Raw genomic sequence first — 17919 nt, forward strand, 5'->3', positions numbered from 1 at the left:
GGGCGCACCTGAGTGCAGACAGGGCATCAGGTGCCATTAGGAAGTTATTAAAGGGTGGGATAAAGGTACTGCGGTTACCCAGGAACATATCCTTATTCCTTACAGCTGTGTAATGAAGTATTGAGAGGTAAAAACGTGCAATTATATAATTTACCATAAAATACTTCAGCAAAAATATAGATGCATCACGTATGGCAAAATGTGGGCAATCACTAAGTCTAAGTAGTAGGCATATGGGTGTTCTAAACAGTTCTACTTTCCTCGGATTATATGTGGCGAGGGGCCAGAGTGACACGTAAAGGCAAGAGCCACCCAGTGCCGTCTACCCATTGTGGCAGCAGCCGCATCATCTATGAGACACAGACTTAATTCTTCCTACCATGACCTAGATCCCCCGTCACCCATTTCTAAGCTCACAGCTTGGAGAGGACAGCAGTCCTGCAGGCTGTGAGCAGGCTGGAGGAAGGGGTGCTAGCTGGCTGGCTGAGGGGAGGGAGGGATTTGCGAACCAAATACACACAGGTGTCTCCCCAGCACCTGCAGCTGCCCAGCACCTGCACCGCGGGGCGGCGGGGTGGGGGGGCCTCCAGGGCTGATATTTCTGTTCACTGCCTCCTCAGGCTCTGCCCACCTGCCAGCCCCCAAAATACCTACGTTCACATGCCACCACTAGGAACATTTTAGTTCCTTGCCGAGTCCCTCCTGCCTGTCTCCCCAAATGTCCCCACCCACACCCTGGGCTCTCTGTGTTGTCAAGGCCTAGACTCATCTCTGTGCCCACCATTGCTGGTGTGAAGGGCCCTGCAGCCCCTGCTATGTGACCCTGGGTAAGTCCTTTAAACCTCGCTACACCAGCGGTGTCCACTGCAGGGAACTGTAAGTGTGGGTGCCAATGCCAGGGGCCACCGCCGGCAGGACCAACGTGACACACTCACGGCGGCTCAGAGCTCACTCTCAGAGGCGGGTGATGAACTTACCATAGATCTGGGCTCTGCCCTCCTCCCCTCTCCCGGACCTCCGCCCTTCCTCTCTCACAGCCCCTGCTTCCAGGGAGGAGCCCCCAGTTCCAAATAGAGGGCGAGGAAGCATGGACCACAGGTCCCAGGGAGACTACAGGGCCTTTCAGGCCCCCGCTCAGGGACAATGGAAACCCAGACCCCTCCCCTTAAGCAGAAGGCAGAAGGCTGGTATGGCCCCACCCCAAAATCCAGCACAGCGCCCCACCCCCAACCCAAGCCACTGCCCCACCCACCCCACAGCCCCATCAGGCCAAGTCCTGGAGGGGAGGTAGGGTCAGGAATGTAGGGCAGGGCAGAGTGGGAGCAGGTGACTACAGCAACATTCTTTAGGGCTGGGGAGGGGATGCAGCCTGGGTCCCTGGGTCCCACGGTGGAAGCCTGGGGCTGACTGTGTCCTCAGGCAACCCCCACCCAGATCCTCTCCCCGAGTCACCCCCTCTCCATCATAGTCAGCGCGCCCAACTTCAAGGGCTGAGGCTGGTCTTTCTCCCCAGACCCCCTAGGACAACGCTCTCAAACTGAGGATACGAAGCGGGGTCAGGCCCCCTGGGATGCAGGGTCACCTCGGCAGGTCACCTCTACCACCAGAGAAACCAACAGAGTCCAAGCCTGTGACGGAAACAGGGTTCCGTTTCTGGGAGTTAGCCTGAGAGGATAATTGGACAAGCGTCAGGGCATGTATGGAGCCGGGTGTTCTGGGCAGATTGTTTATAATGCAGAAATTCAGAAACAACCTGAATGCCCAATACCAGAGTCGCTTGAATAAATGAGGATACATCCTACCGTATGAGATGCTATGCGGCTATAACAATAGCCTGTTTGGTGTAGGAAAATACAGCCTAATGTATCTACCCAAAATGACAGGATGCAAAGCCGTATTTGCCGTCTGACATCGTTTTGTAAATGTTTGTGTAGATATAACTAAAAACACACGAAAAACACCCAAAAAACCACCCCAGAACATCCACATAAAGAATGTCCATATAAGTCACAGCAGTATCAAACAATTTTTTATTTGCATTTTTCCAGTTTTCTTCATGGGACATACATTATTTTTGAACAAAAAAAATATGTATTTTTTTTTTAGTCTGTGTTTTTTTTGTGTGTGTTCAAGTCCTGGGGCTTGAACTCGCCACCCTGAGATCAAGACCTGAGCTGAGATGAAGAGTCAGACACTCAACCAACAGAGCCGCCCAGGCGCCCCCCCAAAATATGTATTTTTAAAGATTTTATTTATTTATTTGACAGAAATCACAAGTAGGCAGAGAGGCGGGCTGAGAGAGGGAGAAGCAGGCTCCCTGCTGAACAGAGAGCCTGATGTGGGGCTCGATCCCAGGACCCTGAGATCATGACCTGAGCTGAAGGCAGAGGCTTAACCCTCTGAGCCACCCAGGTGCCCCCAAATATGTTTTTTTTTAAAACCGAGTTGTGTGACTAGGCCTAGCTGAGGTCAAGACCCTGCCTTGGGGCACAGGACAGCGTGAGTTCCAGCTTCTCCAGGGAAATCACAATGAAAAGAAAGCCAAGGACAAGTCTGAAATTTGCCCCAGGAATGCAGTCTGCACGGAGGGTCAGTGCCCTCCCCCACACCCCCACAGCCCTGGGATTATATGTGTCTCAGGGACTTCAGACTCAAAGGACCCTTACAGTCCTCCTCACCCAGCTCCCCTGTGTAGAAACTAGAACGGGCTGGAACTCTATCTTGGTTACTCCAGATTCCCCCATGACTAGAAAGGTGCCTGGCACAAAGTAGGTGCTCAGTTAATGTTTGCTGAATGACTTACTGAAGTCTGATGAGGGCTAAGAGATGGGCTCTCTGGACCAAGGGACGGGTGGATCCAACAGGGAGGCCTCCTCACAGCCTGTCAGCCAGCGAGGGCCCTTAGATCAGGAAGCCCCACCCCAGGTAAAATCACCAGGGAGTTTTTAAGAAACCCAACCCTCAGACCCCAGCCCTAGAAATACTGATACAGTTGGTCAGACCTGGGATTCAGAAGCTGAAATTTTTTAAAGATTCCAGGGGGTTCTCGGTGCAAACAGAGCACCTCTAGAGGACATCCAGGCTGAGGGAAACACACTCTGAGAAGGCAGGGCCTTGCCAAAATCACCCAGCGAGTTAGTGACAAAGCAGCAGAGAGCTGCAGCCCTGGGGCTACTAACTCAAGGGTCCTGACCCTGGGGACCCAAGGCTTCCTCCGCATTTACCACATTTCCCTTCTTGGGGTCTGGTCTCCAGGGCCCACCCTCCTGGTGAAGTGAATCAGGCTGGAAGGTGGACAGGGAAGCCCAAGGAGGGGGGTACCCTTCTGACCTTGCACTCTGTGATCACCCAAACCTTGGGAATACAGGCCCAGAAGCCCCGAGAGCCTCCAGATGGTGCTCCGAGGCACTTTGACAAATGTTGGGAGCTCAGCCTCAAGACCCAGGTCACCTACACTCCCCAACTAATACTCTGTGGGCTGGGGCCCACCCCTCTGGCTGTTTAGCGAGAGAGGCCTTGAAGAGAAATCTTCAAAGAACTGGGTATCAGACTCTGAGGGGCCCAGCCCACATACTGCACGCAGATGTGGCCAGGAGCCACACAGAATCCTCCACCTTTCCCTGGCCCCGATCAGTCACTCCAGCCCTGGCCTCTACTGCCTTCCACCCAGGGTGAGGTGTGAGCCAGTGGCCCTGGCCACACTCTCCTGCCAAGAACAGGCGTGGGCCTGCTTTCCCTTCCCCGCCGAGGTCTCGACCTGCTCCAGGATCTACTGCCCAGACCCTCCCACCCTTCCAACCCAGAGTTAATGTACAATCTTCACCAGGAGCTCGAATTATTCAGGCAGGTCGAACTGGCCTCCTCCACTTCTCCCCGTAGAGTCTGGCCAGAATCTGAAGGCTGCTTCAGACTCCCTGTTCCACCAACATCCCCCTTTCCATCTCCCAGCTGACCAGCCCCTCTGCCTGCCAAGGCTGCACCCCCCCACCCCCGTCTTCAAAACATTCATTTCATCCAGCCCTTATTGGGACCTCTTGGACACCAAGTATTGGGCTAGCCTGAGAACTCAGTCAAATCAGCCTCTAGGGTTCACAGACATGGGCACCAAGAACCAGGGTGAAGGCCAATGGGGACCAGAGTTAAGGATAGAGGCAAAAAGATTTTGGTGAGTGGGGCACCTGGGTGGCTCAGTCCATTAAGCATCTGACTTAAGCATCTGACTTCAGCTCGGGTCATGATTCCAGAGTCCTGGGACTGAACCCCACATTAGGCTCCCTGCTCGGTGAGGAGTCTACTTCTCCCTCTCCCTCTGCCCCTCCCCCTGCTTGTGCCAAGGCTCCCTGGCTCTCATAAATAAAATCAAGGAAGGGAGGGAGGGAGGAAAAGGAAAGGAGAAAAGGAGAGGAGGAGAGGAGAGGAGAGGAGGGTAGAGGAGAGGGAAGGGAAGGGAAGGGAAGAGAAGGGAAGGGAAGGGAAGGGAGACAGATGCTGGCAAGGATGGGGCAGAAAGTCTGACGTAGAGCAAAGCAGCTCACACTTTAAGGCACCAAATCCCACAGGGATTGGCGTGCAGGTTCTGAGGGATGGGCACAGGTCTGAGATCCTGTCTATCCAGCAAGCTTCTAGGGGATGGTGATGCTGCTGGACTGCAGACCACCCTTTGAGTAGCAAAGACTCAGCAGTGCTTAGAAATCATTCTCTCATCGACTCTAAGTTCCAAGAAGGTGGGACACACTGCTCTCTCAGTCGCCACCAAGTCCCCAGTGCCCAGTACACTGGCTGTGGACACGCTGAGTGGATGAACGGTGTAATAAATTTGTTAATCCTGGCAAATGGCCCAGCATTGGACGGCCCTACAGAGAAATCTGCAACTAACCGTGAAACAACACAATACCAGAGAGAAATCTGTGCAAAGCTGTGCAAAGCACAGAAGAAGAAGGGTTAACTGCTGGGTTGTGGGAGGAGGAGCTGGATCTCTCAAAAGAGGTCACTTAGTACTAGGTCTTAGAGGGTGGGTCAGATTTACCCAGGTGGAGGCTGGCTGAAGGGCGGGGGCAACACAGGAGCAAAGGTAAAGAGACCTAGAGCGTGGGGTAGGTTCCGGGAATGAGAGTAGCCTCACGCACCTAGAGCTTCAGAGACTGTGAAAGGGAAGGTGGGGGAGGGAAATGAAAATTAAGTTAGGGTGCTGGAACGCTAAGCTGGGAGATGGGCATCCGTTGATGGAAAGTCGGGAGCTGTCGGAGGTGTTTGCACGGGGAACAGGCACCCCGGAAAGAAGTCCTCTCAGGGGTCACCAGGTCCTGCCCCAGGGTCAAAATGGACTGGAGGAAACAGCTTCCGGGGGCAGGAAGGGCCAAGGCAGGAAGAAGCTACATTGAGAGATGACAGAATCTCCCGTGCATCTCCGGATGCTAACAGATCTCAAGCGTACTTAAAAACACCCCACTTTGTGCTCAGCCCTGACCCAGGCACTATGCAACAGAGAAGCTGATCATTTCCCAAAAGCCCCCAGTGCCGTTCAGACACTAAGAGGGAGGGCGGCTTCCACCATCTCCCCCCCATTTCCCCCACAGCCCCCCCCCCACTCTCTCCTGCTTCCCTCGGAATCGTCAGGGGGGTTATTGTGTGCCTACTGTGTGCCTGCCTGGCCGCAGGACCCCCTGGTCAGCGCTCTGTGGGAGGCCTGCACAGATGCTGGCCCAGATGTGGTTCCAGCCCCGTCCTCTGCGGAAATGAGCTAGATCAGTCAAATCTAGTGGAGTGCTGGGGATGACCTGTAGCTGGGGATTCCACATCTGAATAGGGAGGGGAATGAGAGAGTCACAAATGCTCAGATAAAGAGATCAGGTACGCAGGAATTCCCAGTCAGAATCCCCTGCTGGCAGAGCCAGCCCTCCAACCCCCACAGGCCGGCTGGACTCCCTTTCCAACCGGACTAGAACCAAACTCCCAACAACCCTGGGAGAGACCGAGAGCCAGGTGCCTCCCACTTCTCAGGCTCAGGGCCAGGCCAGGTCCAGAGTCAGACTTTTGGTCCTCCAAACCTCCCCCCCCCCACCCAAGGACGCACCTTGTGGCTGGCTGGTGTCCTGATGAGTAGGGGGAACAGAAAAGGATGGGTTTATCCCAAAGGACAGCTGGGTGTGGTGGGTATGAGATAATTTAACCCAAGTGCCCAGACTGAAAATGGGACAAAGGCAGCAGGCTGTGCCCTGGAGCCTGGCTGGAAAGGTAGAGAAAGCACTCTACCCCAACCCCCAGCCACTCACCCAACTGCTCCTTTGAAGATAAACCTATTCGCTCTGCCTAATTCCTTTCCTGCCCTAGGCCTCCTTCAGGCCTAGCCCTCTCCAGGGACTTGAATAGATTCCCTGCTAGCCAGACCCTGGGGGGTGACGGCCAGAATTAATTAATGTTTGTAAAGTACTCGCTAGATCCTGGGACCGGGGACCCAGGGGCGCCAGATGAGCCGCGCAGGAAATTGACAGGGAGAGGCGGGGAGAGGGGCAGCCGGCCAGGACCTGGGACTCCTGCTAGGGGAGGGCTAGAGGAGGCACTCCTACTGAAGAGGGGGCAGGGCAGCAAAGAGCTAAAAGGGAAAGGTGCGACCCTTCAAAGGTGTGACGGGTCCAGACCGTAACTTGAGGATTCTGGGCTCCGGCGTGAGCCTGCCTTCCCCCACAGCTCCGCCCCACCCCCAGAGCCCGTCACGTCCAGGCCCGGCTGCCTTTCCCCAACTCAGGCCCCAGCCACCCACCTGCCCCGCCCCGGGACCACCTGCAGAGGAAGTCTCGGCCTCTCCTCCAGTTCGGAAGAAGGGCGAGAGCGCGAGGGTGGAGGCTTCGAGAAGGGGTGTCCCCTACCAACTCCCGCAGGGTCTCCGACTTCTACCTGGGCAAACACTGAACTTCCTTTCTCTAAAAAAAGGAGGCGAGCCGTTACCCCGCTCCTTGAAGTTGGGGACTTCCAGGTTCTCTATCGGGGGGGCGGCGGCAGGACGCACGCAAGTGGCACCAGGACCCATGGCGCCCCCTCCCTGACCGCGCCCCCCCCCGAACCCGGCTCACTCACCCCAAAGTGCTGATGAAGCCATTGACGGAGCCCTCGGCGTACAGGGAGACGATGTCCCCGATGTGGAGAAAGCTGGACATCTCGCTCATGACGGCGGCCCGCCGGGGACCCGGGGCGGTGGGGACGCCAAGGGGCGTGCGGCCAGGCTCGGTGCAGAGGACGGAGATGACCGCGGAGGCCGGAGGGGCGCGCCCCCACCCGCGAGCAGAGCGCTCCGCGCGGCCGGGACGGGCTAGCGGCCACCGGGGCGGAAGGCGGCGTGGGGCGGCCCGGGAGCCGCTGGTGGCGTCCGGGTGAAGAGGTGCCCCAGTCTCCGCGCGCCCGCCGCCCGCCCGCCCGGCCCGGCCCGCGCGTACCTGCAGCGTAGAAGGAGCAGGAAGTCTGGGGCCGCCACACACACATGCAAATCCCGCCCGGGAGGCGGGGAAGCCACACCCCGGCCCCCCCGCACCCCCCCGCAGCGGGCCCGCGGGCACCCATGTGCGCCTGCCCGCCTCCCTGTGCCCTGCGCCCCTCGCGCGTCCAGGGCCAGGCCTCCCGGGCACGGACGGGCCGCCTGACCCGTGCGACTCCGAGGAGCCCTGGGACTCCTGCGGGCTCCCGGGTTTGGAGTTCCAGCTCCAGCGAGTTCCCAAACAGACTCGCGGAACCGCCATCCCCGGGAAACCCAGCCGTAGCTGGGGGCTCTCTGCCATCGGGGTTCCCTGGGCTATCTACTCCTCTGCCCTCGGGTCGGTGAGAGCCGGTGCGGGGTGCGGGGTCTGGCGCCCCAGCAGGCGCTACCTCCAGCCGCGCGCGGAAGACCCGAGAGCGTCCCAGCTGAGAGCCGTCTCGCACAGAGGCGCGCTCATGCCTTCGCAGCGCAAATCGGGATTCATTTTTCTCAACGTGAAAAAGCCTTTTCATTGCACAATAGAAAGCGCTGGGGCTTGGAGGGGAAATGAAGCAATGGGGTGGGTTTTGTTTTTTTCTCTCCGCATTCCTGTGTACAAAGAGATCCAACTTCCGAATCAGTTCAGCCGCTCCCTCTCCAGGAGTTGGCTCCAAAACTCTTGGCTCCTTCTATCTTTCTTTTAAAGGGGGGGTGGGGAGGTGGCGAAAGAGAAAGCTACCTTCGCTAGTTAATAGCGAACCGAGTGCCAACAATGACAAGGCCGGTACTGGCCCTCTGGGAGTGACCCGCTGCGGTGTCGCCGCCGAGCTGTGGCTCACGAAGTCCTGCCCTCCAACCCACGTCCCCAGCTCGCCTACTTTCCGTTCTGTCCTCCGGGTGCTTGGATGTTTCTTTTTAGTCCTTTTATCTTAACTCCTGGGACAGAGTGCCCATGGCCACCCCCACTGGATCACGTTCACTGTCTTCAGAAACCCCCACCCGGACTTCCTGGGAAGGGGGTGGGGGTGGGGGGGTTGTCCCTGGGAGAAAGGGAGGAGGGGATTGGATTGAAGCAGGAAGAAGAGAGACCCAGGGACCGGTGGAGGCCGTTGAGAGCCCAGAGACAGCTGCTGACCCAAGGGAATGAAAAGACCCTGGGTGTGTGGCTCTTTCACAGAGACCCCTAGACAGTGGGAGGGGGGCCACCTCCGGGATAGCTGAGTTCCGTGTTTTACAGTTTCTTACCAGGACCCACAGGAATAAATACATGTTACAATAGTTGCAGAAAACAATACTTACCCTTATGACCCGCAGGCAATGCACTCTGATATTTTCTGTTCTATTTCTGTATTTTGTTTGGTTTTTCAATACTGATTGTGACCCATTTGATTGCTTTTTTAAATGTGCCAAACATTTAACTGCAGTCTGAAAAACTTCATCCAGATTTCTCTGCCAAAAAGAAATGACAAAAGCCAAGAGAAGGCACACCAAACCTCAAGGTCACACCGTGTATTCACCTCACCGGGAGTCAGAAGCCCAGCCCAGGACTGGCAGCCCAGTACTCTCCCCAGTACTCCCACACGGCACTGGAGCTGGACGTATCCATCCCTGGAGCCCTATGGGAACAGCTTCTCTTGCTCCCAAAAGTCAGGCCTCCTCCCTGATAGAAGGGAACCATCCGCATCTGGGCCCTCTGCGAGCACCAGGCGCTGATGGAGCTGCGGCCATGGCCCAGTTGCCTTTCCCCCTATCCCACACAGCAAGGATGGAGAGGAATGTGCTAGAAGCACCCTCTCCAGGGGCCACACTCGGGACATGTGCCTTCCTTGCCCCAGCTACATCCAGGAACCCATGTATCTCCCCTCCTGAGATTCAGGTAGATGGTTCCATAATTTAGTCAAGGTCTCACAGCCAGGAAGTGGAGGTCAGGCCTGTCTCCCCCAGATGTGCATGCCACTGGTTTTCCCTCCATATCCAGCCTGGGAGTGCTCAGTACCTCTGTCCCTCCACCAACCAGGAGGACTGGGGGGAAGAGGGAGGAGAGCCCAACTCTCATCCAACTGAGGAGGGACACCTCTGTCAGCCTCCTGCCACACACACTGCTTCTAGGTATTTTTCTGGAACGTGGCATCCATGCCATGTTCCCAGAGGAGCCCTCTCTGGGCTCTAGGCCCCTGTCACCTGCTTCTGCCAAATCAACTCCACTATAAGCTCTTTTATTTATTTTTATTTTTTAAATGCTTTTTCTTAAGATTTTATTTATTTATTTGAGAGGGAATGAGAGAGAGAGAGCACAAGTGGGGAGGGGGTGGAGGGAGAGGGAGAAGCAGACTCCCCGCTGAGCAGGGAGCCCAGTGCAGGGCTCCATCCCAGGACCCGGAGATCATGACCTGAACCGAAGGCAGATGCCCTACCAACTGAGCCACCCAGGCACCTGGCACTGTGAGCTCCTTTAGATTCTGAGTTGAGTTAGAGTTTGTTTAAAGACAGGTTCGGATGCTGTAGCTACAATGAGTTGACTCCCTTGTTCCCCTGCTTGAAATCCTCCTGAACCTCCTCATCATTGACAGAATCCAGTCTAGACATCGCAGCTCCTGTCTGTCTCCACCCCTCCCCACCCCAGCACTCTGGGCGGACACAAAGCTTGCTCCTTGAGGAGGAACCGTGCTCAAGAACACAGGCTCTGATTCACAGGCCTGGGTTCGAGTCCCAGCCTCTGTTTCCATCTGTTAAATAGGGAAGGTGTGGTGCCAACATGGGAAGGAAGTGGGATAAAACCATCAGCATGGTGTCCCTAGTTAGGAAGGACTCCGTGTTCATTCTCATTACCCAGGACCTCACCCACTCCCAGCCCTGTGTCTGGGCTCATGGGCTTCCCTCCACACTCCCCCATCTCTATTCCCACAGTCAGAAGAAAGTCTCCTTCCCTGATGTTCTGGAACATCAGTCCCTGAAGTATTATATGGAGTAGTTTAAGAATAAAAAAATAAATAAAATAATACATTAAAAATATTATGAGTGCCAGGTACCTTTCCTCCAGCTTTGTCAAATGCTCATATTTTGCAAAATTTAGTTCCAATATATATATTTTTAAGAACTGAACCCTAAGGGGCACCTGCGTGGCTCGATCAGCTAAGTGTCTGCCTTCAGCTCAGATGGTAATCTCGGGGTCCTGGGATAGAGCCACATTGCTCAGCTGGGAGTCTGCTTTGTCCGCTCCCTCTGCCCCTCCCCCTCTCCCTCTCCCTCTGCCCCCCCCACCTGTGCTTGCTCACTCTCTCTCACAAATAAATAAATAGAAATTTTTTTTAGATGTTACTTATTTATTTGACAGAGAGAGACAGTGAGAGAGGGAATACAAGCAGGGGGGAGTGGGTGAGGGGAACAGGCTTCCTGCCGAGCAGGGAGTCCAGTGCGGGATCGATTCCAGGACTCTGGGATCATGACCTGAGGTGAAGGCAGACCCTTTAACGATTGAGCCACTCAGACGCCCCAAATAAATAGAATCTTTTTAAAAAAGGACAGAACCTTAAAGCTTGAGTTGCAGTTCCTTATATAACACCCCCACCAGCCCCATTCCCCTCCCTCTCCCTCCAGAGATAACCCCTACCCTGATGTGGGTATCATTTTGTGCGGGATTACACTTACACCACTTAGGGATGTAGTCATAAATAATATGGGCGTATAAGAACCATAATCATAATATGCCACCATTCTGCAGAGCTTTCCGTCCAAGATGGATTTAGACAGTGTCTCCATGTGTGTATCACAGTGTGATAGTCCACTTCCTGACCAAGTCACAATTTCTTTATCCATTCTGCTGGTAATAACGAAAGCCCCATTTCCGTTTTTGCTGTAACAACAATGTTGCAGTAAGCTTTCTTGTCTCCTGTGCATGCACGTGGGAGCATGGTTCCCAGGCTTGAGACCTAGCGGCGGGTCAAATCAATTTAACAGGTGAAGGTGAGCATTTTTAAAACTCAGAACTGATTCGAAAATAATGTGCCTCACACGTCCTCAGGGTAACTATCAGAGTGGGAGTTGTATCAGTCGTGAGCATGCAGTGCATGCTTACTGAGGATACTGTCAAAAATTTTGAAATATTCTACTTGAGAGTGAGGACTTAGAAGGTGAGTGAAATTGTTGGATCACAGAGAAGATCTTCCTAGACTTGCCGAATTACTCTCCAACGTGGCTGTTCTACTCACCCTCGCACCAGCCACTAGAAGTGTGCCCACTGAACCACGTGCTCTCCAACACCAGGCATTGTCAGATTCTTTTTATTTATTTACTTATTTGACACACAGAGAGAGATAGATCACAAGTAGGCAGAGAGGCAGGCAGAGAAAGGGGGGGAAGCAGGTTCCCCGCTGAGCAGAGAGCCTGATGCAGGGCTTGATCCCAGGACCCTGAGATCATGACCTGAGCTGAAGGCAGAGGCTTAACCTGCTGAGCCACCCAGGTGCCTCTGTCAGATTCTTTAATGTGAGATTTAGAATACCCAACTGCCACCAAGGTGCATGGGCTTTCTGGAGCTGGAATGATCGCTCTCCTTTCTGGCCTCCCCCAGGCCACTGTGAGCTCTTCATTGGAGCGGGCATGTCCGCTTCACTTGGTGTCCCCAGGCCAGCTCAGGCACACAATAAGTACTTAACAGGTCCATGTGAGGGTTTTTTTGTTGTTGTTAAGTAAGCTCTGCACCCAGCGGTGGGACTTGAACTCATGACTCCGAGATCAAGAGTTGCCTGCACTGCCAACTGAGCCAGCCAGGTGTCCCAAGTCCATGGAGATTTGAACTGTCAAGGAGAAAGAAAGAGGTTGGCAAAAGTATATGAACTACATCAGGAGATAAAAGGATACTGGAGCAGCCCCAGCTCAGGGTGTCAGGTGCCTGGGTCCCCTCAGTGGAGGGCAGGGAGCTTCCAGGGATACGGCTCTAGGCAGTGGAAAAGGAGAAGCAATGGGCCCCACCCCTCCTGAGTGGCTCAAGCAGAATGCTGTTAAGCTGGGGCCAAGTTCAGACCCAGGAAAGAGGTCACCACCATCCCAAGGCAAATTGGTGCCTGGTCCAGGCCCGAACGTCAATGGCTGGGCATGTCCTTGTACCCACCTCCCACGGGAACCTCTCCTAGAGGGAAAACAGAGGGGATGGGAAGCTCTGACTCAGGATTCACAGGGAGCCAGTGATCACGGGGGCCTCTAGAAGGTGGAGTGGAGTGTGGGGTATGGGCTTCGTTAGGGGGAAATTACCTTTTGCCATCTCTTTTCTTAACTTTTTAATTCTGACTATGTGAATATAGAGCCTATAACCCAAAATAAATAAAAACGAAGATGTTCAAAGCATCACCCCCAAGTTCCAAGATCCAGCAGGAAGACTTCCAGGAGTCCCACCTCCATTTACTGTCCGACCTGGGCCTGAAGAGGTGAGGGAAGAAAGGGTGGTGGTACCAGACCCTCTCCCTGGACTAGAGGGAGCACCAAGGAGTTGGGGGACAGGCAGGCAGATGGACATAGGAGAGACTACCAGCTGTGAAGCCTAGGCCTCCTTCACAGGATGCCCCCACCCACACCTCAGCTGCCTCCTGGTCACTCGTTCCCAGCTCTGCTGTGTGACTTTGCTCAGAGTACAGACCTCTCTGGGCTGTACAGACCATCTGAGCTGAAGGCAGACACTTAGCCGATCGAGCCACCCAGGTGCCCCTTGTAAACAGAGTTCACATCCCCCTCCCAGATTTCACTCTTGGCTCTGACTGCTCTCTAACCTTTTTCTGGCCCTCCATAACTGCAGCTGGGAGGGGTAGGAATACCACCCCCATGCTTGCTGCGTCATCCTGTGGTTTGAAGCAAATAACAGGTAGTTCTGAAGGGCTTCCTCAGCCCTTCACTCCTGACAGGGCAACAGGATCCGGAGAGGAGGGACGGAGTCGGGCCAGAAGGGCTGACTCAGTGAAGCAACCACCCAGCCGGGTCACCCGCCGTGGGTGGGGTGCCAGCCCAGGCCCTCTGGGGTTCCCAGAGAATTCCTTCCCCATGCCATAAGCTGCCCTGGGCGGGCACCCCAGCCCACAGTAACCACTTAGCCGCCACCAGCGCTGCTGCCCCAGAAACCTTCACTCACACTTGCACTCTCCCTCACACACACCACTACTCCCCTCACACATGCACTCACAGTCACACACTCTCCCTCACGCATTCACACCAACACTCTCCTCACGTACTCACACATGCCGCAGTCACACACTCTCTCTCACAAACCCACACTCTCCCTCACACACCCACACCAACACTCTCCCTCATATACTCATGTCCTCTCCCTCACACATACCAACACCCACCTCACACACACACTCACAGGGACACACTCTCCCTCACGCATTCACACCAACACTCTCCTCATATACTCACACATGCCACAGTCACACACTCTCCCTCACAAACCCACGCTCTCCCTCACACAGCCATCCCAACTCTCTCCCTCATCTACTCGTGTACGCTCCCTCACACATGCTCTCTTACACGCTCTCACACACTCTCCCTCTCACACTGTCTCACATACTCACTCTCTGTCACACACGCACTCATACCAACTCTCTCCTACACATTCACATACTCTACTTCACACTCTCACACACTCATACCAACTCTCTCACACATTCTCCCTCACACACTGACACACTCTCCCTCACACATTCACACTCTCACTCCTACACTCTCATCCACACCCTCACACAACACTCACCCTCTCAGGAAGCCTGAAAGGAAACAATACTTGTTCTGTTTGCCTTCACCCCACCCCCAGTCATCGATGCCATATCTATTCATTTCAGACATGGCTGACCACCTTCACATGCAAGGGACCAAAGACGAAACGGACTGTAAGAATGTGGCCCCTAACTTTAACACGTGCTTCTCGTCTGGTGAAGAGGGAGAGAAAAGAATCTTCTGGGATTCCCTCTTGTCACAGAGAGAAGGGTGATTCCTTCTAATTTTGACCTCTTGAGAGAGGAGCACCATGGTTCTGGAGTCCTGAAATGGGGGGGGCTACCCCAAGATCTTCCCTCCTCCTGTGCCCTGAGGTGTGCAGGCAGGAAAAGTGGGACCCCCTCTGCAGACACCTCCACAAACAGAAGTGGAAAGCAGAAGTCCTAGAGCAGGACTTCTGGAGTCCTAGCTCTGCACACTTGCCAGCTGTGCGGAGAAGCTGCCCAGCCCTCTGGCCCTCCATGTTCTTGGGTGGAAAATAAAGATGCAGGACTGTATTAGTGAGATCCTGGCAGTAAACTGCCAACACATCCCCAACGAGGGACTAAAGAGAGGTTAACAAGTAGGTCCCCCCACAGAGGTGCAGGCAGGGTCAAGGGCCCTGAAAAGGGATGGTACAGAGCCCTGGAGCCATCAACTACAGAGAGCTGTTACCACTCCAAGCCTGAAAAGTAGCCAATGGAACAACCCCCCACACCCGTCTCTCCTCCTGCCCTCCAGTCTTACTAGTGCCTCTCATTGCTCAGAGGCCAAGGGAGCCAAGTACTTCAAGCCACAGAGATAAGCTTCCCAGAGCCCAGAGCAAACGCAGAAGAGTAAGACAGTGGACCTGGGGGGGATGAGTGGAGAATGTCTAGGATCAGGAACTACTTTGAAAAGCCCTCAGATCAGTCAGCAAAATAACTGTCTTTATTTGCATAGTCCTGAGGGGTCTGAATAAAGAGAAGTGCTTGTGGATCCAAAGAAATGACAATCTAATGGTGGATTTTGTTTTATGGGATGACCAAGGAGGGAACATTGATTAGGCAGAAGGTTTTTTGTTTTTTTTTAATTTGACAGAGGGAGACCACAAGTAGACAGAGAGGCAGGCAGAGAGAGAGAGAGAGAGAGAAGCAGGCTCACCGCCGAGCAGAGAGCGTGACTCGGGACTCGATCCCAGGACCCTGAGATCATGACCTGAGCCGAAGGCAACGGCTTAACCCACTGAGCCACCCAGGTGCCCCTAGGCAGAAGGTTTTATCAGTCTCTCCACAAGTCAAGCCCAAGTCCCCTCCCCAGCTGAACAATCAATGGTTGAATGCCCATTACACACACTGGCCAGGAGGAGGAAGTGTTACAGGAGGCTGAACTGAGCTGCAAAACCCCCTGCATTCTGAGTCAGAGTCGGGAATGATGGAGGTTACAGTGGAAGCTGAGTACAGTCCCCGGTCACTCTGCAAGGCCTCCCCATCCTTCTAACCAGGTCAAGGCCTCCCCATCCTTCTAACCAGGTCGGCACAGTGGAGCCCCCCAAGACAGGGGCAGGCCTCTGGCAATTCTGCCTCTTTCCAGATTTGGCGAAAGGGCCCTGCACCATGAGGGGAAGCTGCCCAGGCCTCTGCACTTCACCTGCCAACAAGGGAGGACGGTTGGAAGGAGAGGGGACATCATCCCAGGGATCCTCTTGGGAAAGGGGACCAGCATGGAAAATCTCCCCGGTGCCAGGGCCAGCCTTGCCTGGCAGGAGACCAAGACAATGACGTCAAGTCCACCTGGGCTGCGTCCTGGCCTCCAGCCAGGCCCCACGCCCACCTTGGCAGGACTGGGTCCTGTGAACCAGTCCTTGCCTGGGCTGCCGGGCCAAAGCTGGCAATGGCTGAAATATAGGGGTTTGTCCACCAAACAGGACCTGCTCCTCTGCCAGCTTTGCCAGCCTCTGTTTCTGGATCATTCAGAAGGAAGAGGTCTTGCAGCAAGGGGTGGGCCATGCCCTTTCAAGGGGCAGAGAAGGGTCACAGCTGAGGCACTCTGGAGAGGAGAGGGAAAGAAAGGCCTGCTGTTAGCCCAAGAGCCGACAGACACTAGAGCCCTTGTCCTGGGGCAGCGGGGGAGGCTTCTGGCCAGATGGAGAGCAGCAGGGGGAGAGGAGGGACTCCCCGGCTGAGCAGTCAGCCTCTTCCTCCCACACCCCCACCGAGCTCCTCCTGGGGCTCTCTTCCTCTCCAGCCCAAGACAAAGAGAGGAGCCTGTCTGAGGCCTGGTGAAGCCTAGCCCCCCATCCCACCCCGACCTCAGAAGCTCTGGAGGCAATCCCAGGGTACTCAGAAACACCCCAAGTTGTTGAGCAAGGTGCTGCCTTCCTAAAGCCCCAGTGGCATAAAACCCTCCGGGTCTGGGCGGTCAAAGCTAGACAGGCTTTCCTCTGGAAGGGGCGCTCCTGGTCTGTGGTGAACAAGCCCAGCCTCAGACATCTACGGCTGTCTGGTGAGGAGGGCTCCATTCAGCCCTTTGGCAGATAGTACTGAGTCTGTGCTGTGTGCTGGCCAGTCTGTCTTGGCATCAGGAAGAGAGCTCCCTGAGGGCCTCAGCCTCCTGGTGGCTAGGGCACCCAGCTCCCGCCCAGCCCCTGACACACAGCAGACCTTTGACAAACACGGGTTGGGCCAAGCTGGACCTTAGCAGCTCCTTCTTTGGTCGGTGCTGCTGTAATTCTCTGCCCTCTTTCTAAATTTAGCCACACCCAGGAGCGGCCCCCAGCACCTAAGCCAGCCCTCAGTACTGTCCGGGGTTTTCTGGGGGAACTAAGAGGAAAGCTCTGCAAGCACCGGGAGCAGGAGTGGGGAAGGGAAAACTATTCATGACCCATCACGGCCAATACCTGCCACCCACCCCTAGGTGGTGCTGTGGCTGCATCCGCTCACTCAGTCTGGCCTCAGCCCCGCCCCATTATACAGAAGAGAAAACCAAGGCTCGCACAGCAGAGGGGATTTGAAGGCAATCAAAGGGCTTATGGATCATTCCCATGCTACAGATGGAGTGGAACTCAGCTATCTAACAGGCTGGTGAAGATCATACAGCTAGTACCATGTCCCCATTTTGCAGATAAAGAAAGCTCAGGGAGGTGAATGGACTTATTCAGTGCCACACAGCTAATAAATGACAGAGCTGGGATCCGAACTCAGGCCTGCCTGACCCCGCAGAGCCTGCCGGCTTAATCTTCCTTCTGCAGAAGTTTCGCAGACAGGGTATCTGGAAGGAGAATGGGCTCACCCACGAGTTATGTATGCCTGCCAGAGTGAGGTTTCTTTGCCTTCACAGACCCTGCCTAGAACTCCTGTCAGGGGTGGCTGGGAGGAGACTCTCACCATTGGGACAGGGCCTGTGCCTCCAGCCTCCATTAGATCTTTCCTCTGACTTCAGCTTCCGTGGGCCTGGCCTTGCTCCCTCCATCCTGAGCTAGGTAGGCCTCCACGCCCAGGATGGGTTTGCTCTGGGTACCAGAGCCTGTGGGCCACACTCAGGATGCACCTGCCCTGATCCCGGCAGACCAACCAGCGCCAACCACCATGATTCGTCAGCTCTCCCTTACTCCCAATAGACAAAATGCACAGCAGGAGGAAAAGTGAGACAGCAGGGAGGACTTCCAGGTTGTCGGGGTTGGAAGATGCCTGGATGGAATGACAGAGGTTGTGGGGTTCTTTATTATTATTTTTTTTTAAGATCTTATTTGT

At 54.9% G+C, this 17919-nt stretch overlaps 1 protein-coding gene across 3 annotated transcripts in view; it reads right to left on the reverse strand.

The window, feature by feature from the left end:
• The window catches only part of ITPR3 (inositol 1,4,5-trisphosphate receptor type 3), a 66067-nt gene extending 58558 nt beyond the window's left edge, over positions 1-7509 (reverse strand). For 2 of the 3 annotated variants that reach the window (XM_046004190.1, XM_046004189.1), the window contains exon 1: positions 7075-7301. In XM_046004190.1, coding sequence (XP_045860146.1) covers positions 7075-7163 — 89 coding nt within the window. In that variant the 5' untranslated portion in view covers positions 7164-7301. Of the gene's footprint in view, positions 1-7074 lie in introns of all 3 variants that reach the window. The other variant, XM_046004188.1, reaches the window with a different exon arrangement.
• Positions 7510-17919: the final 10410 nt, after the last annotated feature.

Source organism: Meles meles, chromosome 5 (genome assembly GCF_922984935.1).
Source record: "Meles meles chromosome 5, mMelMel3.1 paternal haplotype, whole genome shotgun sequence".
NCBI lineage: Eukaryota > Metazoa > Chordata > Mammalia > Carnivora > Mustelidae > Meles > Meles meles.